The 12852-nt window shown below is 41.6% G+C and overlaps 1 protein-coding gene across 1 annotated transcript in view; it reads right to left on the bottom strand.

The window, feature by feature from the left end:
• LOC115270260 (LIM homeobox transcription factor 1-alpha) overlaps positions 1-12852 on the bottom strand; it is a 95841-nt gene that overhangs the window by 24526 nt on the left and 58463 nt on the right. The window contains exon 6 of the mRNA XM_029879525.2: positions 7444-7632. Coding sequence (XP_029735385.1) covers positions 7444-7632 — 189 coding nt within the window. The remainder of the gene's footprint in view (positions 1-7443; positions 7633-12852) is intronic.

Here is a 12852-nt window from a genome sequence, read left to right as displayed (position 1 = left end):
CTACGAAAACACCTAGGGTAAACGCTCCCTTAGTGGAGGTAGTACCAATAGTGGTGGTAGTGGCAATTTAGTACGTTTTCGACCAAAAAGCTCGCAAATAACATTTTTAATAGATGCATTATACTTAATTAATGACATTAATTCAGTTTTGTGTTCAGGAAATGTCGAAAAACCTATCTATATATATAAAAATGAATTTCTGTCTGCCTGTCTGTCTGTCTGACCGCTATGGATTCGGAAACTACTGGACCGATCGGTGTGAAATTTTGTATGTGGGTGCTGTCGGGGCCGGGGAAGGTTCTTAGCTTGGTGTGAGATCGCTCCGGTCTCTCGAACGGGGACGTCAAAAAACACAGTAGGCAGGCAGTACGACGTTTGCCGGGACAGCTAGTTTTAAATAATTATTAATAGTTGGTGCAAGTGATAATAAATCAAAACTGAAATAAACGATGGTTTTTACATTTTTTCTAGCAAATTTAAATGAAAAACTACCGATTAGCGTTTTTAGACTTTTTATTTTATGGTAATATCAATTTTATTTAATTATTTTACTACAAGGAGCTACTAATAGCACCATTATTGGTACATTTACCCTATATCAAATACAAAGCCTAAACATTTCTCCAATAAGCATTCGACAAAGCGACCATTCCGTACTACAAATGATAGCTTTCCGGGGAATAGCAAGCCGGACGAAAACAAATAAAACCACATAAAAAAAACAACAACTTTGTCTCTCGCAAAAAAAAAAGTTCTTTCATGTGATATCACAGCAAGAGTCCCACCCAACTGGGAAACCGACACATAAATATGTGCGGCATCAGCGGATTATAGAGTCGTGTAATGGATTAGCCACCTGTACCCACCGCATGTGTGCAGTAGCAACCGTACGCAGGATAGCAAGGTACATATCACCGGGATCCGTTCCGGCAAACTGTTACCAGCGTTGTTTTTTGTCCCTTCAATAGTACCGGGACACCACCCCCATGGACGTCGTCGGAGCAAAAAATAGTGGCTGCGTGTGTGTATGCCCGCAATCGAGATCATGTTTGCCATAAACATAAATATTTATGAGCGATTTGTCGCAACATTGAGCCTCCCCCGGTGAAACAAAGGGACGCAGACAAGCAATACGTTATCCTTTATTGGTGAACATTTTTTTTAGTCTGTACATATTTCGCATAACCGGAAGGACGGGTTGCTTGAAGGAAACAATACAATGCATTGCTGACGTTCGAGCAAAAGATAAGTGTCATAGCTTAGGACTAGATCATTATAGAAAACCTAGGGGGTTGTCCAGAAACCACGTGGTAGGTGGCAGGTAGACCAGGACGGAGGGGGGGATAGGTTGCAGTGGCGAACCTACTGGACACCTCCAGACAGTAAACTAGGGAGTTGAAGTTAGTCTCTGAGAGTTGACCGGAAAATTCAAGCAGCGAATAATCAACATGAGAATACGAGCCGATACAATCGGCAACGACCTCAGTGACGAAGAGGAATTTCCGTTTGGAAGCTCGGTACGTGGAGATGTAGATCTCTCCAATTCGTAGGGAGCATACATGCCGATATACTGTTGCGGCATTATAGCGCTGCATGAGATATGTTGAAAAGAACCACCACCTGTTCATCGACATCGACTTGTAGCACTCGATGTCCTCCTCCATGGTGATGCAGGTTGGGATCATCTCTGCAATCGCACAAACTGCCTCCGACGATATTGTTCTATACGCGCTCGCTACTTGCATGTCCATGAACCGAAACGCGCTGTTTAGCTTCACCCGATTTCGCTTGGTTTTAGCGCCGTACCTCAGGCTGGAACTCCGTACCGTAGTATCGAATATGACGCGCTCGCTAGCAGCAGTATGCCAGCACCCTTTCTGTCAATGGTGGCTCCAAGGTCGTCATGTACTCGAAGAACTGCTGTTTTGACACTCTGACCTGTCGGCGTCGGTGGTGTAGTGGTAAGCGTGGTTGCCTCTCACCCCAGTCGGTCGGGGTTCAATTCCCGTCGACGCCGATGGGATTTTCTGAGACATAAAATCCGTGATCACGTCTTCCCTCGGATAGGAAGTAAAGCCGTAGGTCCCGGCCCATGTGTTGATGGGTTCGATATGTAGGGTCCTCAGGTGTGGTGGCTGTCTCCCTGGGGCGTCGGAATTTAAGGCTTAGCTCCTAGACCCAGCCGACGTAAAAACACAACTGGCGCCGAACGGTGCTAGTTGGCCAGAAAAAAGAAGAAGACACTCTGACCTCCGCGGAAACCGGCTTGATGATCTGACAACAAGTTGTTACTCTCAATATACGATGTCATTTGATGCTTGACAAGCTTCTCAAAAGCCTTCGACAATGCACAAAGTATGCTAATTGGTCGTAGATTGTTGATGTCATTCAAATGCGGTTTCTTTTTAAGTGGAAGAATTTTTGCATGCTTCCAGCAATCAGGAAAAGTCGAAGTCCGCATGAACATGTTGAACAGATGCGTTATATGATGGACGACCAATGGTAGGATGATTTCAATAAAATTATACGGCAGTTCATCCATCCCAACCGCACTTGATTGAATGTCCCAGATTGCATTGACAACTTCCCAGTGCCGAACAGGTTGGAAAGGAAAAACTATACGGCGAAGGTGGTGTCGAACTACGAGGTCTCGATGCCTGCTGGGTGTTGCTCGTGTAGTTAGCCAAAAAAGCACGATTTACCGCATCCAGATCAAATTCACACGGCTTTGACGAATTATCCTTACCGACTCCTAGGCTCCGTACCCGTTGCCAAAGAATTTTGGACGGAACTCTACTGTCCAAGAATTGATTCAGATACTGCTGTTTGGCTTGTGCAACTTTCATGATGGCCCGATTCCACAGCACCTTGTATCGCTGTCGTTTCACGTCGCTCACATGTGGCGGAGCTTGCAACCAGTCTTTGTATGCCATATCCCGCTCAAGCAATGCCTGTCGCACGACGTCAGTGAACCATGGGTTATGCCGACAACGACTAGTGCCGTCACGAAGAGGAATGCATGAGTCGTGTACTCTTTTAACATGCTCATTGAAAAATTCGATAGCTTCATTCGGGTTCTCAATTTGGTAAAAACGATTCCAAATAAGGTGTTCCCTGTAGTAAAGAGCGTTTCCTCCACCACGTTTATAGACCCTATCATTTCTGCCGACAGAGAAGCCAGGAATTTGGATACTGCAATCACTGTTTCTTGATGATAACCATGATTCCGTAAAACAAGCAATCCTTAGAGTCGGACAAGACGTTTCGAACTTCATCGAGCTTGGTAGAGTTGCGTGCACAAAGGCTTTGGGCATTGCCATGACATAAATTCAGCTTATCATGGAAAGGAACTGCATTCAGTACTGCGCGGGGTATGTTCGTGGAAGTGTGGTTGTGGGTGGACAATATTAAGTATTGCTTTTCTCACTGAAAATTTTCGATGCTTCGTTGAATTTTATGACGTTTTCTTCCAGCGACGGCTTCCGCGATACAGCAAACCGCTAAGTTCCACACTAACACTGCAAGAAATCTGTCAATATTTACTTAATACACGTGCATTTTCAGCGAAATGCTCTATTTGCATGACAACAATTTACTCTCACAACTAACGGATGACCGCCGTCAAATATCAGGATTACCAACTGTCCGGCAACTGCTGTCATGTCTCTGTGTCGCCGAATCTGGCGCTGGGTCTTCGGCGCGGAAACCCAAAGGTGGGAATAAAATGTTGGGGTTTGCGCGCAATATAAAAGGGAAGAAGCAATTCTTAGAGGGCTGCATTTTAACGGTTTGACTTAAAACAATTATCACAATCATACAATCTTCAATACACAAATACAAATTTTAAAATTAATCATATAAAGCATTACTTCAAAAGTGACGACGCCTTCACAACGAGGTCCTTGTCGAAGGCCTTCGTCTTCCACTTTCTCTCGCATATTCTGCTTCTCTGTATGGCCATAGGGTTCCGTTGGCTAACGCTGCAGTATATCGCCTGGTGATCACTATGGGTGTACTCTTTGCTTACTTTCTAGTTCATGTTGCTCGTCAGCGATGCACTGCAGAAAGTAACATTACTTTGATCGACTCCTGTCCGTCCTTCCTACCCAAGCAACACACATGTCATATAATAATTACGGCAGCGCAACTTTTGGTTGTATAGAGGTAAATTTGACGTAATTTGAACATAATGCTAAATTACGTCAAAATAACTTTTACACAACCAAAACTTGCGCTGCCGTAACTATTTTATGACATGTGTGTTACTTGGGTAAATGTGCTAACGGTGCCAACGTTACACAGTTGTACCTCCAACCTCGCTAGTGCTTCCAGCAGGCTGTAACCTCTTGCGTTGGTTAGCCTGCTACCCCCTTCCACGGTCTCCGCACGGTGTCAAAATTTTGATTATTATCGAACTTTTATGTACCTCGGATTTTTCTTCATAGAATGTTAGAATTTCGGCTATAATTTATAAATGCAAAATTTGAAAATATTCTATCGGGGAAAATTTGAGTTGGATGAGTTTTTAGTAATTTCCCATACTAAAAATCAATAATTACAATTTTAGCCCAAAAAACGTCCCATACAAAATGTATGGAAAAATTTCCGCCGATGAAATATTTTCTAGTTTTCCGATTATGAATATATAGCCCAATCATTAATCATTTTCGAAGAAAAATCCGAGGTACATGAATGTTCGATAATAATCGAAATTTTGACACCGTGCTCCGCCGAACAGTACTGGCCTGCGTGCAATTAGCTTGTTGGTTAACTCCTCCATCATCCGATTGAATTTCTTCGCTGTTCACCTTGGGGGTGCAACGAGACGAACCAGCCAAGGGCTGAAAGTCTCGTTAATAAAGACAATAATAATAACTTGGGGGTGCATAGCAGCTGCATACGAAGACACCGTTGATTTTGGCGATGACGTAACCTACGTGTTTGCATCCACCTCCTGAATGGGAAATCTTCCCATTACTTGAATAGCAGCCGTTCCCGTGCTACCTATTGTTTTGTTGTATTGTTCAGATCTATCTGGGTCTTTGCAGTTGGCCGACATGTGTCCGAAGCCCATGCACTTCTCAACATCCGTTTGCTGTCACTCCTTGCTACTCGGGCGGCGACCCTCAGTGGACTCACCGAAGAATATCTACCTTCAACAATTTGCTAGCCACAGACACCATTAGTCGAATCATAGCTGTTTGTGTACCTTGATTCCCCTTGTCAGCCGGTTTCGTTAGAACCTCTTCTTCCAATTGGCATTGCGCCTTCAGTTCACGACCAAGCTCTTCTACTGTTGTAACCCATCCAGGTATCGGCATTCGATCGTTGCTTCCTGGCACAAAGTCTTCACGGTCTCGCCATCCCCGACGAGGTCGCCAAATGACTTGGCGAACTGCTCTCGGTAGGCAGAGCTTTTAATCGCAGGATCCTTCATCAGCTCAAACAGCATATCTCCTTGCTGAATGCGCCTGGTTCTCACCCAGTTCCTTCAACTTCGGATCCTCTCGGACTTTCTTCTGGATGGCTGCGTACGACTGTTGGTCGTTTGCCTTGACCAGCAGGGCGTCTCCCACGTGTCTGTCCGGATGGGGCAGACGGCGTTCTGGCCTGTTCTCTTTGGATCTCTTTTGGTCTCGAGCCGACTTTCTTGCCTTTTCGATCCGATTATTCCCTTTCGTTTCCTCCTTTTTATACTGATTTTTCTTCTTCTCCTTGCGATTTTTGACGACGATCCTCTCGTTGCTTGGCTCCACAGACAAACAGACGTAACTCTTAAAGAAAATTCATCAAAAACTTTTGCCCGGTGTCTTTTTTATGAGCACACTGCCATCTGTTGGTATAACCGCGCGAGACACTGTCGGCCATGATGGATTTCGATTTGACGTTTGCTAACACGCACACTACTACACAAATCGCCTGAAATGTTCGTTTGCATCATTCAGCAACGTGTACACTGGCAAACGTCAAAGCGATCGAACGCTAGCGCCTATGGTGGAAGAATCGCGCAAATCAAATGAAATTTGAATTGATCGTTAAATGCACGTGCCAAACTGTTTTGAAGAGTGTTACGTCTGCTTGTCTGTGTTGGCTCTCTCGTCGCTTGACCCCTTGTTACCTTGAACATGCTTTATCTTCTTCGGCGTCTCCTGTATTTCACCGCCACAACCTGCTCCAAGGCCAGCTTCAAAGCCTTTTCAGCAGTCTCAACTTTCGTATGCAACGCTGTGTGCTTGCGGTCAGCCACCATCACGGCATATCTAAGGCTCGACACCCTTTTGCTTAATCTCGGTGTGCACGTTGTTATGGCCTTTTACGTATTTGTGCAACTTGATGACTTTCTTGTTCAACTCCATCATTGACACGTTGGTGGTATGAATGTTTGTATGTTTGTAAGTAAGTATGTATGTATATATGTACGTATAGGTTTGAAAAATTAACCCTTATGTGGCCGACAGGGTACCCGGGTACCCAGCTCCCATTTAAAATACACGGTGTAGAAAAAAGCAAAAAATTTGTCGGACACATAACGGTTAACATGTTTCCGAGGAGGTGATCCAAAACTTTTAATCGGGAGTGTATGTCGTTCGTCCAACCCATGTACTGGTAGTACCAGAATTCAGTTTTACTAGTCTGGAAGACAGTTTCATCCCAAAGCGACTACCATTGCATCTTTAAATTTAATCGTAAACTTGCAAAGCACCGAAGAATAAATTCCGTTTCAAGCCTCCTCATGCGAAAATGCGTGAAATTCTTCGTTAATACCTCCGGTAAATAACATGCACATCTTCGAACCTATCTCGTCGCCCATCGTCGTCTATTTCGAAAGATTTCGGTAGCCATCATCGTGGAGGGCCGCACCCCCTCCATTTTAGCACAACAAACGTATCCTTCCACCCTCCGACGCTTTTTTTCTGTAGATTCGGTCTACGTTGAACGTGCGCTGTGTGTATACATGCAAAAGTATTTTCTAAAGAATAAGCATTCGCAGCATGTCGTCGGTCTTCCGTATGCTTGCTCAGCTCATTCTCCCCGCCAAAGAATCTCGGCTCGTATTCTAGGGACTGAATGCAAGAATAATGCTGAAGCATAAAAAATGCTTTATTGATTTTCGTTCTATTCTTAACAAGTCGTTTGGCTTCAGTTAGGGATGAAGCAGAAGTCTGCCTCAGAAGAATACTTTCCAGCGCAGGAGTTTGCTTAAATATTTTTTTTGCAACGAAATCCACATAACACTTAAATTTTTATCCATTGCAATACAGAACCTGTGAAGTTTGTTCAAGAAATTTCGTCTTACCATCTTTTGTATTATGTACTTCTTACGATAATTTATTTAAACTTATGCTTCATATGCATTTAAACCATGGTCAGTCACTAGGAGAACGTGCCTCTAGAGCCGACCTACTGATACCTGATGGTCAGTCACTACATTACATTTCTTACCTTCAAAACTTTTCCCTCCGAATCGCGTAGCGGCGGTCATCAGACGGAAATATTCCTCATCCATGTCGAGTTCTTCTTTGACCGGTTTGAATGCCTCTGCACCTGCACTGATCCGGGATCCAAAGGAATCACCATCATTGACACCCCCCTCGGTGTCGCTACAGCTGTCGTGAAGATAATTGTTAGATCCTGCAATGGAGAAGCAAACAAACACTCGATAAGGATCCTCTCCAAAAGTAGTAGGTTTCGTCCACCATCATTGTCTGCTTTGAACGGGAGTAGGGCGGTATGCATGTGGTGGGTGTATGTATCTCTCTAATCGTCTGACGAAGTGGAAAAGTCCAATCAATAATGGCGTCAGTCAGCCGACGACCCAGAACCCCCTCTGCAGAGGGTGAAGTTTTCGCATTGAACTCACGCACACGTGCGCACGTGATCCATTTCAATCGCCCCTCTGGGGTAGTCACCAACTTTTCCGACTTTGCTAAGTTAGAGCCATACCCGAAGAGGGATTTCCATTGTGGAGGGACAATGTGCAGAAACAAAGTGGTGTATCGAACGACATAGGTGTCGGTAGAAACCAGCAAAAAGGCAGAAGGTTATCACTTGGCAAGTTTTTGCAACATTTCAACAGGATTCTCCATTTATCTCGTCTCTTGCCCACTTATGGTTTAAAAATCGAACGTTTAAAACTTCATGAACAATTTAATTTCAAAGATTTTTTCGAGCATACAGTCGAGTCTCCTATTAGACGCTGCCACCCACTTTACGCCCACCGCAATTTCTCAGCTGTCTTGCATTCAATCCATCTGATTTTTTTAGTGCAGCAAATTACATCTGGAACTATTCGAAAAATTTGCCCTTCCAGATTTTTTTTCAGAATATTTTACTAGAGATTATTCAAAAATTAATCCAGGAATTGCTGGAACATTTTGTATAAAATATCCTTTAGGTGTCCATTCAACTATTCCCTCAATATTTTTTCCATAAATTACTGCAGACATGGGTTTCTTCAGGATTTATATTCAAGGATTCCTACTGATTTTTTTCCAGGAATTTGCTAAGAAAGCTCTTCTGAGATTTATTTAGAAATTTTTCATGGGGGGACTGTCTCTGGGATTCCTCATGGGGTTTCTTCTCCAAAAACTTCTTTGGGGATTAACCCGGGAGTTCCTTCTATGATTTTTTTCAGGAAAAACTTCCGGGATCATTTTAAATATGCCATCAAGAACTCTTGTTGAGATTCCTTCAGGAATTCCTCCTGGAATACTTCCAGAAACTCCTCCAGGAATTGTTTAGAGATCCCTTAGGAACCCTCTTGGGATTGTTTCCGAGATTCCTCCTGGGGTTTTCCAGCAACTCCTCCAGGAATACTTTCAAGAACTGCTACAGGGATTCCTCCAAGAGTTCTTGGACATACTCTTTTTAGAATTCCATCAGGATTTCTTCAGGAATATCAGTGGTTTCTTCAGTATTTGGATTTGTTCAGGAAATCTTCCTGGGATTTCTCCAGAAATTCCTCCAGAGATTCCTTCAGGTATTCGTCTAGAGATTTCTCAAGGAATTTCTATAGAGATTCTGTCAGGAATTCCTACAGGCATGTCAAATTCCTACAGGCATGTCAAATTCCTACAGGCATGTCAGGAATTTCTCCACGGGTTCCTCCAAGCATTGCTTCAGGAATTCCTCTATGGAATCCTCAAGGAATTGCTTTAGGATTTTTTTTCCAGAAATTCCTTAAGAAATAGCTTCAGGCATTCCTCCAGGGATTGCTCTAGGCATTCCTCCAAAATTTCCCAGGAGTTCCTTCAGAAATTTCTGCCGGAATTGATTCAGGAATTCCTTCAGAAGTTACTACGAAAACTTCTCCAGGGATTTCTTCAAAAAAATTCCTAGGATTTCCTCTCGGATTTTATCCAAGAATTCCTCCACGGATTTCTGGATGCATTCCACCTGAGATTCCTCAAGGTATTACTTCAAGGATTTCTTCAGGAGTCCTCCAGGAAATCCTCCAGGTATTCTTCCAGAAATTACCCCAAGAATTTCTTGTGGAATTTTTCCAGAAATTATTCCAGGTTGTAATTGTCTTTTTTACACCAAGAATTTCTTCAAGATTTCCTCCAGGAATTGATCCAGGAATCCCTCTAGGAATTCCTTCCGAAATTCCTACAGCAATTCCTCCAGGAAATCCTGTAGGGATTCCTTCAGAAATTCGTTCAGGAATTTATTTAGGAATTTATCCAGGAATTTTTCCCCAGGAATTTACCCAGAATTCCTCTTAGGATTCTTCCAGAAATTCCTTCAGGAATTTATCCGATGATTCCTCCAGCAATTCCTCTGGGTATTCCTTTGGAATTTATCTAGGAATTTCTTCAGAAAATTTCTGCTAGGATTCCTACCAGAATTGTTCTAGAGGAATTCTTCCAGGAATAGTTCCACAGAATTTCCCCAAGAATTCCTCTATAGATTTCTCCAGGACTTCCTCCTGAGATTCCGACAAGAATTCGTCCAGAAGTTCCTTCAGGCATTCTTCGGGAGATTCCTCTTGAAATTGCTTCAGGGATTCCTCCAGGGATTTTTCCAAAAATTTTCCCTGGGATTCTTCCAAGAATTTCTCCAGGTTTCCTCCAGGAAATTTCTAGCTTGAGAACCCCTATGAACGGAGTGTGAATTCCGAAAAAGCTACCGATCGATAGAACTTGAGATGAAAACAGAACAATACATAGGCAGTCGGGTGCCTGCAACTTTTGCCAGTCTTGGTACTTGCCTAATTTCACCTTCTATAAATTTTTACACTTGTTCGCTACCTAGCGAATACTATCATATCTATCATTTCATTATCCACTTCGATCTCTACTCCCTTACACTATGAGTAGAAAAAGACCGATATAGCCATAACATGATTAAGTTATTAAAAAATGTTCGACAGAAGAACATTAAGTACGAACTTTTTGACTCCTTAGCCTGTTCCATAGAGGTTTAGAGATCCTCTAGAATTCAAATAGAGATTTTCTTTATAATTTCCGGTTAAACATCGTGTACTATTGCACAAGACTAACCAGTTCAAACCTGAAAAATCTCAACAAGATGAAGATTCAGATGAAGACACAATAAATCACACACATCTTATTAGTAGACAGTTTTTATAATAAAAAATCAAATGAAGCGATGTTTCTTGCACTAATTATTGTTATTGTTTCACATTTATACTTGTAACGTGAGTTTTGCGAGGGCCCCTGAAATGTGGGGGCTGGGCTATAGCCCCTCTGCCTCCACCCTCTTAAATCCGGCCCTGTGATTATTCTATTCTATTCTATTCTATTCTATTCTAGTGCTTGTACATTCAGTATTGAAAAGCATCCCGGAATCTTAAATCCGGCTTTGTGATTATGCATGAAAAAGATGTTCGTTGACAGAAGTTTTAGATTTTCGATTTATTTGGTTAACTAGTGTAGTTCAGGCTTCTTGCATTATATTCAAGCAGTTCTTTGCTCTTTCAATCATTTCCTTGGAAAATATTTGACCCTGCGCTCTAATAGCCCTAGTACCGTCCATGGGCGGCAGTTGAGTTGAAGCGAACACGTCGTCCTGCCATTACAAGATATAGGGACGAAGGAAAAGCGAATAGGGCAGATCCCAAGCGGATGGATGTCGTCTGGTACATTTTTCTCTCGCCTACTGAAACGAACAATTTTTCATTTCTGCCATTTCAAGTTTCATGACAGAGCCCCACGGCAAAATGAGTGATTTTTTTTTCATAGATGATAGCAACCGAACAGAGACCATGGCAACGCCTGAGATGGAACTTTGGATCCAACGTGCCGTCGTGCGGTTCATACAATTGGGCATTGTTTCACCATATTTCACAAGCATGTGACTTTTATGAAATTTCACGGACCTAGTTCCCCTTTATCACACCCGAACCAATGTCAACGACACTCTTTAACCGAGTTTTTTAAGCCTATCATTTAACTCGGTAACCCGAAACGATCGATAAAACGATTTGATTGCTTTGGGGGTAGATGGAGAGGAGATGTTTACGTGACCCCATTTATAAGTAGGTATAAGTTAGGTTTATTAAAGAATTTAGAAACTTCATTTTAAACATCTTTGCAGCAATCATTGTTGTCTTGAAATTAGTTAACACTTAAACTACAGAGGGGGTGAAAACTCCCGCGAACTACCAAGGGTCCAAAAAAAGTCGGAAGTCTAACTTTGACAAGGCATTTCTCGGCCGTTTTTCAACTGATTTTAAAACTTTTTTTTGCGATGGAACCGGACAGGTTTTAAGAACAGCGTCCATTTTAAAGATTTCAAAATAGATGCGTCTACCCAAAGTTATTAAGCAAAAGGCACTACCTAGTTTTTTTTGAGAGCGCATTTTTTGCACACTTTGATCAATTAAATAAAATTTAAAGCGATGACATACGGTTTATTCAATCCTAAATCATACGTATACAGCCGGAGTGAACATGTTTATGCAAAATAAAAGATTTTTCAGTACACTCATATTTTAATTTACTGAAAATACTGCTAAAATATCCTATTTTTCACATAAAATAAGCAATAAATCGAAATTCAAAGCGATGACATATAGTTTTTTTTGGTCTTAAATTGTTCGAAGGATTGTACTGCACGTCTTTGATGAACAATGAAAATGTTCTCATTTCACTCTTATTTTGTTTTACTCGAAAAACTAAGAAAATTCTATATTTTTTACAGAAACTAGTCAACAAAACTAAACTTAAAACGATAACTTTTAGTTTTTTTCCTTGAATTGTTCTTAGCAGTTTGGGGGACATACTTGAGGAATAATAGTGATGTTTTCATTACACTCAAATTTTGATGTACTCAAAAACCATCGAAAGTACCACATTTCTCACACAAAGTGGTTAACAAATAAAAATGGCTTACAATGCATTGTAGATTTTTGCCTTGAAATTATCCGTGAAAGAGTACAGGACATATTTGATGAACAATAGTCACGTTTTTATAACACTCTTAATTTATTTTATTCAAATAGTTACAAAAATGCCAAAATTATCAAACAAAATAGTCAATAAACCAAAATTTGAAGCCAGAACATGTAGTTTTTAGCCTTAAATTTCCAATAGAATGTAATGGACATGGTTTTGATAAAATATTGAAGTTTACATTACACTAATATTTTATTTTACCAATAAATGTACGAAACCACCACATTTTTATACAAAAAAGCATATAAATAAAATTTTAAAGCAATGACATGTATTATGCCTCTCAAGAAAAATCAGAATATGGCGATTATCTGCCTCTGGCTTCTGATATTAGCGCGACAGTCACTAATCATAACAGCGTCACCAGATTTAAAAGTATATAATTCCATTATATGGGGTTTGACAGCAAGAGCACTCATTCTACTAAGCCACT

Source organism: Aedes albopictus, chromosome 2, assembly GCF_035046485.1.
Source record: "Aedes albopictus strain Foshan chromosome 2, AalbF5, whole genome shotgun sequence".
Lineage (NCBI taxonomy): Eukaryota > Metazoa > Arthropoda > Insecta > Diptera > Culicidae > Aedes > Aedes albopictus.
Note: the sequence above shows the minus strand (reverse complement) of the source record. Positions and strands in the feature narration are given on the sequence as shown.